Genomic DNA, 14,413 nt, shown 5'->3' with positions numbered 1-14,413 from the left:
CTGACATAATTCTGTTTTTTCTGGCTTGGACAGCGCAAGTTATGGAAAGAATGTTTTTGTGCCAAAGCCTTCAAGCACAAGTGCTGGCCCATTTTGGCAAAACTTGAAGCTACTGATGGCTTCCAGGTTTCTAGAGTCCCTGTAACTTAGTATGTGAGCATTTCAATTGTAAACTAGTTACATATAACAAGTGCAATTGCCTTTTGAATATGTGCTGATTATTCTGGGGAATGTTAAGTGCACAGATCAGAGCTCTTCTACAGAAAAATTAAAGGTGCATACTGTTAAGGGTGAGCTTGACAAATATGATAATTAGAGCTAACGCTTTGTTCTGTCACTCAAGTACAAACTGTGTTTCATTTCAAATTCTCAGTTTGAGGATATACCGCCAAAAAGCTGGATACCATTAAAAATGCCTTGGCAATGTCAGTTTTTTTAACTGGAAAATTTTTTAGATCTGTTTTTTTTCCCCTCTGGAAATGACTTGTTAAATGATGTATTGATGGTGACAGAGAGGGCGACTAGATTTAAAACACCTATGATACTAGAGATTGCAGCACCAACCTGATCCTTGAGAGCTATCATCCAGCTAAGACCTGCTTCAGCCCTGCAAATCACAAGTGGCAGGGCCACTTTTCATACCCACTTGGCGAGACACACCCCTCGCCACCAGCTGCTCCTCTTCGAAGACAGTTTTGCAGAGGAATTCCCCACCTGGTAGGGATCCAGCCGAGTCAGTGTAGGTGCATAATGTAACATGGCTTTGCTGTGAGTTGCAATCCAGAGTAGGTCCAGGTGTAAGGAAACCACTTCAGCTTCAACCTAACTGGTGCAGCAGTTTGCAGAATAGAAATAAAATCTGAACAACTCCATCTGAACTGAAGTAAAAACAGACTTCTACATTTGCATTCTACTTAAGACTGGGGTATTGTCCAGGTGCCTTGGAATAAAGTGTTAACATTTTCATTTTGCTACTGATTTAAATAATCTTTACACTTATATAGCTTTCTGGACACTCCAATCAAAGCTCTTTACAGGTAATGGGAAGATGCGTCAGCAGCAATAGTGCGCCAGAACACTCACCACACATCAGTTGATGGAGATTATTAGGAGGACATGGTTGATTAAGGCCAGGGGGAAATTGTTGAGCTCCAGGTGAATTCAGAACCCAGTCCTGTCTTATGGTGACCAGTAATTATAGGGCTTGGTAGGACCCATAACCAGGGGTCTCAAATGCTGTTCAATGATCCTACAGCCACACTACACTGCTGTAAATTGTCTGGTTGTATCCCTTCACCTAATTTTACTGCAATAAAAAAATACAATATGTATAGTCATTTCATTAACGTCTTTATTAAAGTACAGTTTCAGTTGTTTTTTTTAACCTACACTAAAACTTCCTGAATATTAAATACTGTTCAAGATGTTTGATAAACAGTAAACAAAATAGGAAGGAAGAATAACTTCAGGCTGAAATTGTACCTGAAGAAACTGTTAATAAAAATGACTTAATTAGGTCACATAACTACTGTAATTCACAGAACAGTAATCACTATGAAATTCCATGTTCCCATTTTAAGTGAAAACTGTTTAAATCTGAAAGTCAATGGATTCCATTGTTCTGGTATAAAAATTAATGATTTACTGCACATAACATGAAGCCTAAAAAAGTAGTTATTTCTAATTTGATAAAAAATGGTAAAATAAATTTGTAGCAATGTCTTTTTTTATCAAAACTTCAGTCTTTAGCTCTTTTTCATAGCCACGGAAATGCACACCGGTACATTCTTAAAACTCACACATTTATATTAAACAACTAACTTTTGTCTTCAATTTCAAAAAGTTCTTTTCAGGCTTTACATGGAAATGTTCAGTTAAAAATAAATACAAAAAGCTCTTTTTTTTTCAAATGTTCTCCCAGTGTCTTTTGGTTAATACATAGCATGAAAGTTTTAAAGTAAAACACTAATTTTCCTCAAAAGCAGTAACCATTATTAGAGAAATTATTGTTAATTATTGTTAAAAAACAGGCTTCATTATATAAAATATCCTAGAAAACATCTTCACAACAAAAGAACAAGATATTACTCTGTGTGATTGATTTTTTTAACGAAGGTAATATAACTTCTGGGGTTTTATATCTAATACTACAGAAACAGCCAAAGATTTTTTGCAGGAAAAATTGTCATCTATTGTCCACAAAAACATATTAATATTCTTTCATCCACACTTTTAGGAAATAAAAGATTTGAACTAATGCAGATTTACTCCAAGTAAACAAAATAAAAAAAACATTTGGATAATGTATGCAGTGTTTATCAAATTAAAACTGTACACTCAACAAAAAAACTGGAATTCCAGGCAGACAGGTTCAACTGAAGTGATATCAGGTGCAGCAGAAAAAGTAACAGGCTACTCTAGCTGATCAGGTGCAGTTTTAGTTAAGAAACAGGAATGCTATTGAACATCACGTTCCCTTCAGATGGGACTGTAAGCTTGTTCTGCACTAGCAGCTGCAGGTGTGGTAAAGAATGTTCCAGAACCTTCTCCACATCTGTGCCGATGCCCAGGATGTCTGAGCACAGGGCTGATCAGCCCGAGATGTACGCTCTCCATGGGGTATGTCAGTCTGTTCTATTGGGCCTCAGTGGTTCTGTTCTTCTTCTCCTGCCAGCTTTTCTCTCTCAGGCTCAGCTCTGCCTCAGTGAAAGCAGCTGCTCCCCAGTTAGTGATCAGCTGCGGACCCTTGGATCCTGGAAATCGCATGTAAAAAAAAATATATTAATAACCCTCTCGGAATGAAGGGATAACTGCCTTGTCTGTAGCCTTGACCCAAGTTTGTAACCTTTTCTTGGGTTGAAGATTAGACCTTGCAAGTCTCTTTTAAGATTAAAACTGTTGTAAATGGTCTTTCTTTTTCCTGATTTTACAGAATTAGAAATGATCCTTATAATGTTTGCTAGATCACCAGTTTAACAACTTGAAGATCCATAGATAAAACACAAACATGTTTCCACTCTTTGCTGCCAGTAGAATGTATTCCAACTCTGACCAATAGATCTAAAATGATCCTAAACCAAGGGCACCTTGGTTTCTTGGCTTCTTGTTCTTTTCTTTCCATCTGAGCTGTTAAGCCCAAAGGTTTCAGATTGAACAGGCTCTTTCACCCAAAGGTCTGAAGGACTTATAGAACAAGCTACCCATAAACAATAAATACAATAAGGTTGAAGGTTGAAGATGATATATTGGCTTCTTACAAGAAAAATCTGGAAAGATCATAAGCCCCCGTTAGGTACCATCATTTCAGCAAGATGGTGTGAATGGCCTCCTCTCATTTGTGACTTGCGTTCTTATAGATTACACTACCTGGCTGAATTAAGCGGATCAGGCCTTCATGTTGAGCTACTTTGTCCTTCCAGCTCCTGGTCTTATTTGCTGCCTTCTCCAGTTTCTTCATCACCTCCTGTCACACAGAGAACTCAAGGGATGAGCAGGGTGGCAGGCACTCTGATGTGAAACCACAGTCCCCCGATACTCCCAATTACAACCAGAATCCACCGTCCACTACAATCTAAACCACTATGTCAGTGGGAATACTCTTGCTTCTTTAAAAAAAGCACATCCATTATATTTTGTTAGGTTTTATTTAAACTGTCCCCTATACATTCAATTGAATAATAATAAAGTTAAACTAGTTTGTAAGGTATAATCAGAGGCCAGTATATGGCTGCACCACATAAGTCTCCCAGCAGGTGGTGCTGCAGAACAACATTTCGCAAAGCAGAACCAAACATGACTAAAATCCTCCCAGAGGAAAAGAGAAAAAAGGCTAGCAATCACTCAGCTGAATTACATAAGCCTGACTTCTTTATGTACAAGCTTAAAGAGTATAATTTAAAATTTTCAGTGCAAAATGACTTTTTTTTTAGAAATTACTTTCAAAAGAGCTAACTCAAACTCAAGAGTGCTGCTGTTACAAAATCCTTAGCGTGGCAGTGAGTGGTTGTCAGTCTTAATAATGGGTCACAGAGCACAGGAATTTGAGGGTCAAAATGCCAGTTCATTCCAGACTCCTTCACAAAAATGTGTTCAGTTTTTCAAGGAGTGGCTATCCACTATGACACAATCCAGTCTTGCAGTCCCGGGGGGGCTGTGACTCAGCTTTTTTCCCCAAGATGTCCTCTTAGATCTCTTTCATGAGTGTATTACAACAGAAACTGAAAATAATTGCACAGACGGCGGATAGCCAGGAAAAAAGGGAAGCCAAGTTAAGTTATCCTTTCACTTAACTGAAGTCTAAGGAAACAGTACGATGGCGCTAACCAGTTCATAGTAAGCCTGTTTCTTTTTAAAAATCCCAGAAACCTTCATATGCTAGTATGTACCACATGTATAGTACTAAAAAAAGGGATTGATTGTCTACGTAATCCCACCAAAGGGTTTCAGAAACAGGGCAGGTTGTTAACCATAATAAAACTAAATCAGGTGGTTTATTAATATAGAAACAAGCAGTTGATTTCCATTTCCTCCTGAAGGAACATCGTCACACCCATGACTCACCTCATACTGCTCCAGCGCTCCTCTGCGCTCGCTCTCCAGCTGTTCCAGTTGCTGCATGGCAGCTTCCAGAGCCTGCTCCTTGGCCAGGCGCTTGTTCTCCAGCTCCTGCTTCTCCGCCTCCGTCTGGGAGATGGCCTTCTGCTGCTGCAGGTGGATCTGCTCCAGCTCGGCGCGCTTCATGGCCTCCTCTTCCAGCAGCCTGCGGGGCAAGCACAGAAGCCAGGCTTTGGAGAGCCGTGCTGGGGAAGACATCCTGCGAGAACATCCATACGTTCAGCCAGCACCTCCTCACAAACACTTGTATTCCATCCTCATTTGGGTCAAGAATGTATCAGCTTAAAGCTCAAGGATCTGGCTGTGTAAAATTATTTCATATGTGTAATCTCTTATAACCAGTGATATGACAGAGATACAGCATATGACAATATGCAGTTTCTTGTGCCTTTTAAGTGCAGCAGGTTCACACTCCATTATGTGCTCTTGACCAAGGCTGCAATCCGGTGTAATAAAATTACTGTCCAGCTGAAGTGACTTCTCACAGGCGGTATTAGCAAAATGCTTCTTCAAACAGGAAATCATTCATTCACAGGTGCAAAGAAATACTGAGGCATTCAGAGGACTTTCCCGCTATGACTGCAAGCAATTAATGTCCAAAAAAACAAACATTTGCTAAATCTTAATATATTGCTAACCTAGCATATTCAAAATAAATTACAGCCCCCTGGTCAAGTATTAACAAAAAATCATTTTAACATTTTACAACATATAATTTACATAAAATATATATTCAAAAGGGCAAAATTACATTTGCTGTGTGTGTATATACACATCTGTGATTATATTATAACCTTGATTGTATTCTGAATCAGATTGCCTATGACAATACATATCTGATCTCGTTGGCTATTAAATGTTTTTGCCCTTGACCTATTGAACTTCCCTGTGGACAAACACTTTGAAAAGCTGTCGAAATAAAATTTCAAGCAAGGGAACGCTGGACATGTGTAAACCAGGGTGGGCCTCAATAACAGATTGGTGAGGAGGAAAGTGACTGCGTGCGTGAGTTGGCATCTATATTATAGAAAATGTCTGGACTCCATGTCTTTGTGGGGACAAGATACAGTATAGGGACATCCTCCTCACCAAGTAAATAACTTATTGGATCCATTTATTTCCAGCCTGCTTGTCCTAGTTACGGATGTTACATTTTTTTTATTTGACAAAATGAACTGTATTTTCTTTCAAATGTCAAAAGCCAGAAATCTGTTTGGGGTCATTTTCCACTCTGTGTGGAAAATGCATTGCAATGGAGTATAGAGTAGTAAATCAAAACAGGTTGAGAGGCAATGGGAAGTCCCCACAGATACAGGAATCCAAATGTGTGTGTGTGTTTGGCTGTGTGTGTCACAGTGCATCCTGTTTCTGCAAGTCTCCTCTGTGCCGCATCTCTCTGCTACAGTAGAAACAGGACCACCCAGTAGCTACTGGTACAGTATCTCTAATGTATACATATCATATTGGTTTCTCTGTCTACACTTTCACACGGAAATGTCTGCACCTGCACATCACATCAGATCTTGGTTGTTCTGCGCACCCTTATGTAATCCTTTGCTTCCATAGTGTTGTGATCATGCTAGCCTCGATGACCTTTGCTGTGAAACCTTTAAAAAAAAATGTAGCTTTCAGCTACACGTTAGTTCTGCTCCTGTTTTACCAACATGACAAAAGAGGAGCTGAGGCTCTGAAAGGTGTGAATAGAGGGTTAACAAGTTAAACCGGCCTCTGTCAGGGGGAGCACTTGCTCTAGACTAGCCTTTCACAATATTAAAGCCACCGATCTGAAGGCAATAACTGTTTTCACTCTATTAATCTGCCCTGCTTCAGAGACATGCAATTAACCTACAGCACCCTACTGCAGAGCTTGGTTATTGTCACATTTATATTATTAAATGTTTCTATAAATGTAGTTTATATAAAGTTTATATATAGTTTATAAATGGCATTTGCAACCCCAATCTAAAGTGTTACTGAAATATCAGCTTTACAAATGTATCACAATGTATCCCTGGGATCCTGAAAAAAACATCTGGATGAGATACTTTGAATCGTGATCCTTTTTCTCATAAAGCGATGAAGAACCACATGGCTGCCTCTCCTTTGTCACCTTTTCTTGCGTTCTTATTGTAACTGTGTACAAGTGAATATCCTGCTATCGAAAACGCCATTAACCCCTACCAAGTATACAAACTCAAAGGCTGACCTGCAGCTTTTTGTCTCCGACAATACTTCGCATTAATTGCGAATTAAATGTAATGCAGAAATAAGAAATTCTTTAAATTAAGTTAATAGAAGTTGTACCACTCACTCACTCAAAATGAAAGTTTAATACTCGTATGTGTCAGTGTTTTCCATGTGTCTATGATATGTAATTAAAAAATGGTTGACACAGAGATGAGGGGTGTCGATACTGTGAGTATACCATTCTCACGGAAAGCAAAATAAATATAAGAAATATTATATGGACATTAAGACACAGTGCCACCGGACAAGTCTTTACACATCATGCTTGTCCCCTTTCTACTTTGATAGCTCAGATTTTTATTTGCAGCTCACTGACGCACAGGCACGTTAGCGCTCTGGTGCAAAAACAACCCAGCGCTACAACTCAGGACTCTCGATTAACGCCATGCCTGCTGCGTTCTTCATTACACAAAGGCTGGGGATTAAAGTGCAGTCAGAGGCGTTTCGAGTTTCCCTCCTCGTGGCGGACGCCTCGACTGTACGTGGCGTTTCAGCAGCCCTCTCTCTGGGTGGGCGGGTGTGTGTGTGCGCGTGTGCGTTCAGTGCCCGGCTGCGTGTCCCCCCGCTGTGCTGCTGACCTGGCCTGCAGCTTCCGGACGGCCTCTTCGTCCTGCCGGGCCTGCCTCTCGTCCTCCAGGGCCTCCTCCAGCCGCCGGTACATGTCCTCCAGCTCGTGCACCCGCTGCAGGTACTGCTCCACCTCTGAGGACTTCTGAGCCACCTCCTCCTCCATCTGCTGCCTGACCTGGCAACGGCACCCACACACACACGCTACTCACTGGCACACAGGCTGCCTGCTGGCGATTCTCCTCTACGATGAATGACACTGTCAAACGTGGACAACCCCATTCTAAATGGTGATCCACATTTCTGCTACCTGAGGAAGACTTGCATATTATAAAATGGGGAATATATATATAAATACAGAGGACTAAAGGCATTTAGAAATACAATTTACAGGCAACATCACACCATTCAATTCACTCATGTAAAAGGAAGAAGTGCTCAAACCAGTTCTGGGGTAAATGGTACAGCATACCACTGTACATCATGTTTGACATGTGCAAGATAAAACTATACTGGAAAAACAGCTCTGATACAAGCCAAGTTCCTTTTTGAATGAGATGCAACGAGTCACATTCCTAACACAGGGCAGTTCTGTTTATTTTCAGTACATAGAGAAGGTTCCTGACTTTGACAAGTGTGTGCAAACTTGCATGGTCTTGCTACATTATTACTACATTGCAATAAGGAATTAATCTCAATTAAGATTAAAATAAAGAATACTGGTGATGGTGGTCACGGACCTTAATACCAGGGATCTTAAATAACTCAGGATTCAGTATAGATGTACAAATTGTAACAAAAGATTCAGTTTTGTAGTTCACTGTTCAGTAGACACACCAGTGCCCAAATCATGTGGTAGATTAAATCAAACTGTTTCTTTTCCAAGAATTATAATAGCAGAAGTAGGTATCTCAAAAGTCCCTCCTCTGCTTCCTAAAAATACATTGAATTAAAAAAAAAGAGAACAAACAATTGTATTTGCTTTTCACCTTCCACTTCAGTAAAACCTTCTGTTGAAATTGAGATTTCTTTGCTAGTGTGTTAATGAAGTTGGTGCGTAAACAGCATTAGTCCGTGAAGGTTCCACAGGTCAACAATGAAAACAGATTAAACAAACAGAATTGTGAAGACATATGTGTTGAATTTTGCACATTCCCATAACCTGTTCCCTGCAGGTTTTTTCCCGTGTAGAAGTTCGTCAAGAACTTATCTTTTCTGAGTTTACTGAAATGATGTTTTCCTTATTTATTAATTGTGACTTCTAGGAGCAGCAATTCAAAACTGGTTATATGAAGCAAATGCAAAAAAAAGAACAAGTTACAGCTCACAGTCTAAACTAACATCTTTTGGAAGATGCAACGCAAAAATTATTGGGTTGAGTCTGGAGCTCTGACTGCATTCACATCCCGCGCGACTCAGGGATTCCTGTGGCGACGGAGCTGCCCTACGAGGAAGAAAGGAAAGTGCCCGGCTAGGCAGTTACCATTTTTTCCCTTTCCAGGTCCATCCGGTAGCGGTCCTGCAGTTCCCTCTGCGTCTGAAGCCGTCTCCTCTCCTCTTCGGCAGCGTCGGCTGCTGCTTCCGCCAGTTTCTATGCGCGTCCGGGGGGGGGGGGGGGGAAAGAGCACGTTAACCAAGAGCTGCCAGGCCGCCGCCACTCCTGGAGAAAAACCGCTCTCTCACGTCTTCTCACACAGACCAAGCAGGCCTGCGTTCACAGAGACTTCGCCCTTGCGCCGAGACAGAAAAACTCTTCTGTTGATAAAGCTGGCCGAGAGCTTTACACTTCCAACAAATCTGCTCAAGAGGCCAAGTTCAGGGGCTCTCATTTTCTTGCACTTTAACGGTAGCATTCCCCCAAAAAGTATAACCTTTACAAAACAAAATGTCAGAAACCTTACCCCTCATGATACATTCAGGATTAGCTTGATTATTGTATTCCCAGCCAATGCATCGCCAAGCGTTTTAGGGGCGGTGCAGTGACCCTGTGGCTAAAGATCTGCACCTGTGGCTGGAAGGTTGCCAGTTCGTATCCCGCGGCCGGCAGGGGAATCCTACTCTGTTGGGCCCCTGAGCAAGGCCCTTAACCCCAGCTGCTCCAGGGGTGCTGTATAGATGGCTGACCCTGCGCTCTGACCCCCGGCTCTTCTCCCAATCTGTGTGTCTCATGGAGAGCAAGCTGGGGTATGGGAAAAGACAAATTCCTAATCAAATTGTATATGGCCAATAAAGTGAAAAAGTATTTGTCAAACTTTACATTCTGACATAGCTTATGATGAATGTTATATTATTTAAAAGGGGAAACACGATGTTTTCCTGCAGACACACACCTTGTTTTTTTCAATGCAAAGACAGTTTATGATGTTTTTATCTGTGTCTTTACTGAGCAGCAGAAGGTACTGTACAAAAGCAGTTTTTACCTCATGCAATACATTCCCTGCTTATTTTGGAAAAGAAAAATGAAAAGATTTAAAGTCGGATTCACAAAAGTGTGGCCGTTCTGTAGGTAGTCTTTGATGAATGTGGCTCAAAGTGATATCTGTTCTAAATAAAAATATTCTTTATAGAAATTGCATCTATACCTGGAGGCTTCATAGACCAATTACAAATAACTGTTTTTGAAGTTTATTTCCCATTAGTCTTTACACACACTACATAGTAATGCAATGCTTTCATAAAAGCGCTCTTGTGGAGCAATGTTTGCCAGACAAGAGATGAAGAACAGGAACTGAAAGTACAGCAATAAATGCCTGATATAACATTGCAACAAGATGGCTACAACAGAGGCCCTGTTAACTCAGAGGAAACCCACCTGCATAAACTTCCTTTGTCACAGATGGCCCATTATTTTCTTTTTCTCATGGTTTGAAAAACTTACCAAGGACTACCCAAAAATGTATGACCATAGTGTCATTCTCAATTGACAGTTTCTAAAGTATACAAAGGGTGCCTTCGCACATTCACGCTAAAACTCCCCCCACCTCAATTGAAGTGTGAGGACTTTGTGATGCAGGTATCTTGTCAGTGCTGTTGAGAATTGTAGCGGGTTACTGTTTTATTATGCATTATTATAAAAATAAACTTTAAAAAGCAGCTGCTGTCACTCTGATACACAATATTTATAAATCATCCCATGCAGCACTTTTCAAGGACATGTTAAAGCAAACAAATCCTGTTTCCCAGTGCAAACGTCCCAGCTGCCAACAACCTACAGCAAGTCCTGAACACCACCCAGCTCCAAATCTTTCGTGGCTTTCTAAAACTTCTGTCGGTGCCTGATTCAATTTCTGTTGTTCAATGTATTGTATGGAACAGAAAATATTTTCAAATGCACATATTAAAACCAGAATGACTACGAATGATTGTGTCACTGTTCAGTTGCTCACAGTGCTGTGTATTTAACCTCTCCAGCCTTCTGTACCACAGGGGTAAATGCAAGCCTCTTGATTTCCAATACATGAAGAAAGAGACTCTCATTCATGGAGGAACTGAAACCTACATGAAAAAGTACATTTTCTCCAACAACCAACCAAACCACTACAGCTGTCTATCCCTTGCAACTTTAATAAACACCCATAGATCACAATGCATTACTATCACCGAAAAGCACTGGCCCGGTTTAAAATAAGCCCACAAAAAATATATAAAAAGAACCTCTTATTACTATACTTGCCTACTATATAATGCTGAAACTGTATAAAAATTTCTAAGCTGCCACAGCAGAATCAACAGAAACATTGATCATATTGCTCTTTCCACTAATTACATCATTACAGGTGTGTGCCGTTCCCCAACCTCCAGACAATAAAGAGCTGCAAGAGGTAGTTCTTCTGCTAAGTGGTTTCAAAACTCAGAGCTTTCAATATATCCAGGAAAGTACAACACAGTAAGTCAGTCTGACACAAGAAGTCTCTTTTATCATGAAAAATACACAATTTATGAAGGCTTTATAAAATACAAGGTTATTATGCTATCAAAATGATGAAATTACATTATAAAGCTAAAGACAAGGAGAATGTTTTTACCCTTTGTGTTTACAGTACTTGGTGTGAAAGAGTGCATATTTTTTCATTAGACACCAATTATAAATATTGCAATACATCAGACTGACAGCAACATGAGTCCTTCCTCAGTGTCCAAAAGTCACCTAACAAGTTGGTTAAAAAACAAAGAAAATCAGGTCATTTAGCAAGATGGGACTTCTATAGTCAGGAACAGGAAACATGGTAGAAGACTTGGCTTTATTCTTGACAACAGAGAGCACTGAAAGACTGAAAAAAGGTGTCCTGTATGTAAGTGTTCTCTCTTATCACAGAAAGCAACATTTGCATCTCCATGAACCAGAATAGATCCGAGCCTTGATATCTGACATGTTCTGTGGGAAACACAGTTCAATGAGAACTTTTAAATGTGACCTTTAAAGATAATCTGTACCAGCCGGTATTTAAAACTGGCAATAGATTTTGAATTTGAATGTACTCAAGACAAAAACTGAATATAAAAGGAATTTTACTACTTCCTGTTTGTGATTCTTAACACCTTAAAGTTCATCCTTTTCAAACCAGTGACTCATGCAACATACAATTGGTTCAATGCATCAGAACACTGATAACAGATATCAGCCAAGAGAAAGTTTTTGTCAGAAAATGTGGAACAAGCGCTAATTTATTTGATAAATATGCCACCCATTCAATTCAGTAGAACTCAGCAGGTGAGTAAATGACTACTGGCTATTGGATTAGCAAGTCTCACTTTAACAGGGATGAAGACAATCCTGAAACCAACTGAACAGTGTTTGCAAGACCATTTTTATTATCAAAGAGACTTTTCTGCCATACAAATTAATATCAGATTACTAGGATTAAATATTTTCAAATCAGTGTGAATAAAAAATAAATTTCCACAGAAAAGATTAGAATTTTGGATGTAAAAAGGACCTATAGAAAACTGCCTTCTTATGTAGGGTAGCAATAGTCAACTTTTAAACCTTCTTACAATGAGGATGGCCTTTTGGGGTTTGTTATCCGTTATCATTCACATTGGTAAGAGATTATTTATAATCTATTGCTATTGTTTTATCGTTTTCAGACAAATACTGTACAACAAATAGGTAACTATCCTTCATTTTGCAGAAACTTCACTGCCACAATAGAGCTGTATCCCATTCATACATTCAAGAGCTTTACTGGCAGTTTAACAGACCTTGATCAGCACTCATTTTGAACTGCCTAATGTGCTGTAAAACAAATGAGTGTGCAGCTAATCTTGATCTGCGAAACCAGCCCTTAATGCCTTGGTTTGGCACAGCACACTGCTTATTCCTGGTAAGGGTTGTAGCAGGAGCCTTTTCAGAAGCACAGGACAGGCAGGACTGTACCGTGGAAAAGACACCAGTCCATCATAGAGCACAATTTACAGACACCAAAAAACCTAGCAAGCAGGCCTCAACACCCAGCAAAAATCCCCACGAATGTCCACCTGGTTTACATACTACACAGATATGTATATGGACTACATTGTTACACTCCCAAGAAAACGGCAGTGTGAAACTGGGCGGCCATATTTCCTGGTAAGGTAAGGAAAATGCATCACAATGCCATCGTTCCTGTCGAGCCCCTCTATGTCTAAGAGGGGGTGTCTGTTCACCACATGAAGGAAGGGTCTTTGCAAATGAGGGATTGCATAGAAAACCAGAGGAAAACATCTGCGGACTGATTAACTGGTTCTGACCCACATTCGGTCAAAATGTAACCCATGGGAACTCAGCTAACACTAGATGGTAGCTTTCTAGTTTTACAGAAGCTCTGTTAGCACCTGGTGGAACTACACCATGATGTGCAGGGGCTTGAAATTTCATATCCGTGGCTGGTTCAAAGTCTCGTTTTATCTGGGTCTCAGCTATCTACGCCATAAAGACACGTCGCTTCCTTCATGTAACTTGTGTAAATCAGGATAAGTATGGCCGGCAAAAAAATAATTTAAAAGAATGAACATAGGCAGACATTTTTGTAAAGAATAGTAGACAAATTTCTGTCAGGTTCCAAAAGAGGATAGGGTCTCCTTTTGAACAAAAGGTTAAGGACCCTGTGAACCAAAAGCACAACCCGCGTCCTAATGACGTTAGCATTCCATTAACAAGCATGTGTGATGCAAATGAAAATTTCTACCTTATTACATGACCTGTTCATTAGCCTGTGAAAACCTATACAGTAGAAAATGACATAGCACTTCAGATATACTCTTTTTTTTTGTTCAGAGCCATGGGGCACAGATTTCTTTGTGTATTGCAAACTGCTGTCAGCACCGGACATGCTTAAAGTTTTACCTAAAAGGTCGTTTGACCCCAGAAAGGGCTTTACGGTGAACTGTGTCTTATCCCATAGATGTACACAGTGTTCATTTTACAGGATATAAGATGGAATACTGTGGACTGAGGGGGGGCATTTATTTTATGTCTGGAAAATGCACTCCCATATGTGTGAAACATTTGCCAAACTCTGTTCACCACTCTGCCCTCCTTGGCCATTCCAAATAAGAAAGGCTGATTATACAACAATATAAATACTGCCACAGATGCCACAAAACGTCGAATGGCTGTGTCCTGTGGAGAGCCCGACACAAGACAGTGGCTGCATGTACCTTCCTCATGGTCTCCAGCTCCCTCTGCTTGTTCTCGTTAGCGGTCTGCAGATCCTTCATCCTCTGCTCCAGCTCTTCCTGCTCCGCCAGCAGTTTCTGCCTCAGTTCCTTCCGTTTCTGCCGGGCTTCCTTGTGCGGGGCCGGGAGGCCCAGCTTCAGCAGGCTGATGCAGGTCTGAATGGCTGGGAGGGAAACCGAGAGGACGTCAGGGCACAGCGAGCCACTCCGTGACTCACAGCACCCCCCTCGACCACCCTGCCCCCTCCCCTGTCCTAAAAGTGCCCCAGACAGAACGGTGGGACAGCTCGACACATCTTTTCGCTGCACAGGCATGACAAGTCTGCCT

General features: G+C 40.7%; 1 protein-coding gene across 1 annotated transcript in view; it reads right to left on the bottom strand.

The window, feature by feature from the left end:
* Positions 1-1,333: 1,333 nt before the first annotated feature.
* The window catches only part of swap70b (switching B cell complex subunit SWAP70b), a 33,666-nt gene continuing 20,586 nt past the window's right edge, over positions 1,334-14,413 (bottom strand). Inside the window, exons 7-12 of the mRNA XM_088610877.1 lie at positions 14,068-14,249; positions 8,912-9,019; positions 7,440-7,606; positions 4,561-4,759; positions 3,367-3,463; positions 1,334-2,753 (exon numbers count right to left, since the gene is read on the bottom strand). Coding sequence (XP_088467003.1) covers positions 2,635-2,753; positions 3,367-3,463; positions 4,561-4,759; positions 7,440-7,606; positions 8,912-9,019; positions 14,068-14,249 — 872 coding nt within the window. The 3' untranslated portion in view covers positions 1,334-2,634. The remainder of the gene's footprint in view (positions 2,754-3,366; positions 3,464-4,560; positions 4,760-7,439; positions 7,607-8,911; positions 9,020-14,067; positions 14,250-14,413) is intronic.

This window comes from Lepisosteus platostomus, chromosome 18 (assembly GCF_059453375.1).
Source record: "Lepisosteus platostomus isolate fLepPlt1 chromosome 18, fLepPlt1.hap1, whole genome shotgun sequence".
In the NCBI taxonomy this organism is placed as follows: Eukaryota; Metazoa; Chordata; class Actinopteri; order Semionotiformes; family Lepisosteidae; genus Lepisosteus; species Lepisosteus platostomus.
The sequence above is the reverse complement of the archived record's forward strand: the minus strand, read 5'-3'. Positions and strand labels throughout refer to the sequence as shown.